Source organism: Glossina fuscipes, unplaced genomic scaffold, assembly GCF_014805625.2.
Source record: "Glossina fuscipes isolate IAEA_lab_2018 unplaced genomic scaffold, Yale_Gfus_2 0, whole genome shotgun sequence".
Taxonomy (NCBI): domain Eukaryota; kingdom Metazoa; phylum Arthropoda; class Insecta; order Diptera; family Glossinidae; genus Glossina; species Glossina fuscipes.
The window spans coordinates 2652034-2656429 of NW_023998414.1; the positions used below are offsets into that span (position 1 = coordinate 2652034).

Sequence of the window (4396 nt, forward strand, 5' to 3'; positions counted from 1 at the left end):
TCAAGTCTTTCCGATTATCACGTATTTGGATCGACGGGAGAGCGCTTCGAAATGCCTTAATGAACACAATACAAGGTCATTTTTGTTTTTATTTCCGTGAAGTGCGGCCCTCAAGCGGCTCGCTTAACAAATTCATATCCATCGGATGGTGACGAGACAGACAGCACTTCGAAATGCTTTGATGATTGTTGCAAAAGAACAACACTATCATTGGGCGGGGAAAAGATGAAAATTAATAATCGTGCGATTTATCCAAAGCTAGTAATGGCTTAAACTAACTAAAAAATAGACAATGTAATGTCAGCAATGTCTGCCATGCCTGCAATCCAATATCTATGCAATTTTCGTGAAGCGCATGAAAGCAATCTAGAGTTTCTTGTCTATGGCTATGTCTATGTCTATTTTCAAACATTCATTTATATGGATTGGAATTTATTGCAAAATTATCAAGTAACGGAATGAAGTTCATGAACATTACTTGATTGCAATCATTACATAGCCGAAGATATTTGAGAAGGTTTATCGAGCGAAAATTTCAAATGTTCAAACAGTTGAAAAACTAATGTGAATCGAAAGGATGAGGAGCTTAATAGTTTTTTGTATATCACACTAAAGAACTTAAAGAACTCTGTCTTTATTAATTTACTTAAGTTTAATCCTCTCAGAAATTTTCCACTTCATGCTGTTTGCACATCATGCAAATCATCTCTATTTAAACAGACATTCATTTACTCATTCAGTCACTCATTCATTCATTTATTCCTAGAAAGCCGTCTGTTCATCGTGTTGTAAAGAGAAACATATTTATATATATATATATATATATATATATATATCATATTCATCATGAATATATAAACATATATGTGCAAACAATAACAGCAACAACAATGATACCTACGCTCCATTTCCTTAAGGCTTAAGCCAACAAATTACCACAATATTCTTTCTTACTGACTTTTTGCGTTGTGCGTAACTACTATATAAACTGCATATCGAAGTTTTTCTTTTTTAACGCCTACCAGCATTTTCATTTTCGTTTTCTTTTTTTCTCTTTTTTTTTTTGGTTTTTTTTTTTTTTTTTTTGTTCATTTACTCCGTTATCTGCATTGAGAGAAATTGATGGATACAGTTATTGATTGTTTCGTTGTTATTGTGTTTTTTGTTGCTATCATGTTGCAGGCCTATCCCAATCGTGATATCACCAACATTGTTGAATCATCACACTATCAGAAAATTGGCGGCTGGTGTCGTCAGGGTACATTAAATGCAGCCAAATGTAAAGGTTCACATCGCTGGATTAAACCATTCCGCTGTTTGGGTAAGTAATGGTAAAACTGAACAAACCGAAAAAACAAAAACAAAAAAAGAAAAAACACTCATTACTTATCCTTAGTTTAGTTAGACGGGATGTTGGATGGGATGTGTGTTTTTACAAAAAAAAAAAAAAAAAAGAGTTGAAAAGAAAAGCAAAAAATCTGATTTGAACTTTTGCGGTTTTCTATCTTTTTTTCTTCTTCTTTTTTTTTTTTTTTTTTTTTTTTTTTTGAATTTGTTTTGTTTTTCAGAAGGACCCTTCCAATCGGATGCTTTATTAGTACCCGAAGGTTGCCTCTTCGATCACATACATAATGCGTCACGTTGCTGGCCATTTGTTAGGTGGAATCAGACCGGCGCTGCTGCCTGCCAAGAGCGTGGCATGCAAATGCGTAGCTTTGCTATGCTATTACCATGCGGCATATCATTGTTTTCGGGCGTTGAATTTGTTTGCTGTCCCAAGCACTTTAAAAGTGAGTATATATATGTATATATAATGGTGTGTGAAAGTGTATACGAAATGAACTCTGCCACTGCTGTTGCCGGTCCTAGTGCTAATACAGTCAAGCAAAGAGCAAACAGATCACAATATATATATATATATATATATATATATATATATATATATATATATATATTTGTTATTAGAAAGGGACTTGATGGGAGTGCAGGCATAGAAATTCGTGCTTGCGATTATGTGCACTTTATAAGCAAAGCCTTTCTCTGCATTTCAAAAAGCTACGCATACATGCACGACTACATAAAGCAAATGCATTGTCACGCTTCAGAAATTTTCGTATTATTTTTGAGCAAAAAAACAACAACAACAAAAATTCAATTTACATTTGCTTTTTTTTTTTTTCTTTCTCTTGTTGATGAAAGATGAATAATATTTGCAAAAATATATGAAACCTGCGCTTGATAGGGTGAAATGCAGCGAAAGTAATTAATGAAAATCTCTACACAAGATGACACAAAAAGTAGATTCTACTGTTGGATAGCAGTTTGGGATAGCAAAACTGTTAGGTGTGCAGACATTTTCTTATCGGATTTCTCGTAGAGATGGCATATGCACATTTACCTATATTGTGGCGAATCCAAGTGAAAGTGCTACTATTAAGCTCGGTGCACTAGTGCAAGTTATTCCGCAAAAGTTGCAAACAATGTAGATTTTCTTGCAAGCTTTAAATAACTGAAGTGAAGCTTTAGGTGACTAAAGTCTGCAAAAAGAAAAAAAAAAAAGCCTTGCGTTTCTTGCTGCTCTGCCGAATCGTTAGGAAAGTCCGACAACACAGACTGCAGATTAGTGGAACTACTAAAATGGACAATAAAGATAAATAGTTTTGCGATTTTTATATAGTGATATATATATATATATATATATATATATATTGGCTGCTTCAATCCAATGAAATTATCATTGAGGGGCGATACCAATGAAAACTAATGGAATTGTGCCGATCATCAAAGGAAAGATGTGTGCAGATTACGATCGATTTTCTAGCATCGTAACGCTCGACTTCCTAGGAAAAACTTGCTAGTGGTTAGACCTCCTTTGGAATAAAAACAATTTTAACCGATGCTACAGTTGAGCTGAACAAGTCGGCAATATGTCAAACATCAGGATGCAAAACATCCTTTCACACAAGAAAAAAAAAAAAACAAGCTGCTTACTTAGATAGCCTCGAAAGACCTTGTACGGTACTCATATCCTTTCATAAGAATAGAGCAAATGTCACTTCACCGATATTTTGTTTCATTATCCTGAAATAATCATTTTTTTTTTTTTTTTTTCTCATAAAAGACAACTCGTTAGGTTTAAATTTTTAAACTTGGTATAGTAAAAGCGCTTCTGTGTATGTATTGCACGCAGGAAAACAACTGATCCAGCGTTGCAAAAAAATAAGAAAGATATGGCGACTGCCTGATAATTTTTAACATTTTTAACACAGAGATCAACAACAATTTCGATGTGTAAGGCAGGCTACATCGCGCTAGTGTAACCAAAGTGAACAACTGTTCAAAAAAAATATTGATCAATGAAAAGGCTTTGAGTTGCATTTGGTTTTGGGTAACCTGTTCATACAGATTAAACTAAAAATTCATTTCTCTTTGATTGTTTTTCTAGCCGATGAAATTCGTGTCAAAAAAACCGATTTACCTGTTTTACCACCTGTCGAAATTTCTAATCCCAGCGATGATTTGGATGACATTGATGATGACAATGAATCCAATTATTCGAAAGATCCGGCCGATGACGATGTAGATGATGACGATGAAGATGACTTATTAGCCGACGATGAGGAAGATGAGATGGCTGCTGATGAGGCGGCTGCAAACGGTGATGATGCTAATGCAGAATATGATTCGACTGAAGATAATTATGATGAAGATTCAGCAACGGATAATTGGGATACGAACGGTAGCTCAAGTGGTGCAAAGCCATCTCTAACTAATAATAATAATAATAACAATAATAATAATAATAACAATGGCAACAACAAGGCCAAGAAAAGTGATTCGAAGTCATCATCTTTGCATATGATGAATAATGATAAATCCGTAGTAGATTTACCTCAGTTACCACCTACTACTGGCCAACCCACGCCCGATCCTTATTTTACCCATTTCGATCCGCACTATGAGCATCAGAGCTACAAAGTAAGTCAAAAAGTAAGTGTTTTCCTATGCTCAGGCATTTCTTATCAAAACAAAACATACAAATTCTAATCTAAGGAAGCCCAACAGCGCCTCGAGGAATCCCACCGTGAAAAGGTTACACGTGTCATGAAAGACTGGTCCGATTTGGAAGAGAAATATCAAGATATGCGTTTAGCGGATCCGAAAGCAGCGCAAAGTTTCAAGCAACGTATGACCGCTAGATTCCAGGTAAGTACCAATGAGTTCAACTCATTTCACTTTTCCCGTTCAGTAGTGTGTTTTCAGTTCTCTCTTTACGCTCTTCTCTCATCTCATATACAACAACTGTCTTGATGTTATTGAGTATTTAATTTTGTGTTTTTTTTAAATGGTTTTTTTTTTTTTTTTTTTTTTTTTTTTTTTTTTTTTTTTTTTTTTT

At 34.6% G+C, this 4396-nt stretch overlaps 1 protein-coding gene across 8 annotated transcripts in view; it reads left to right on the top strand.

The window, feature by feature from the left end:
- Positions 1-4396, top strand: part of LOC119642612 (amyloid-beta-like protein) — a 141286-nt gene that overhangs the window by 132951 nt on the left and 3939 nt on the right. For 4 of the 8 annotated variants that reach the window (XM_038041807.1, XM_038041833.1, XM_038041825.1 and 1 more), the window contains exons 3-6: positions 1183-1321; positions 1569-1790; positions 3446-3990; positions 4054-4206. In XM_038041807.1, coding sequence (XP_037897735.1) covers positions 1183-1321; positions 1569-1790; positions 3446-3990; positions 4054-4206 — 1059 coding nt within the window. The remainder of the gene's footprint in view (positions 1-1182; positions 1322-1568; positions 1791-3445; positions 3991-4053; positions 4207-4396) is intronic. The other 4 variants (XM_038041819.1, XM_038041859.1, XM_038041814.1 and 1 more) reach the window with 2 other exon arrangements.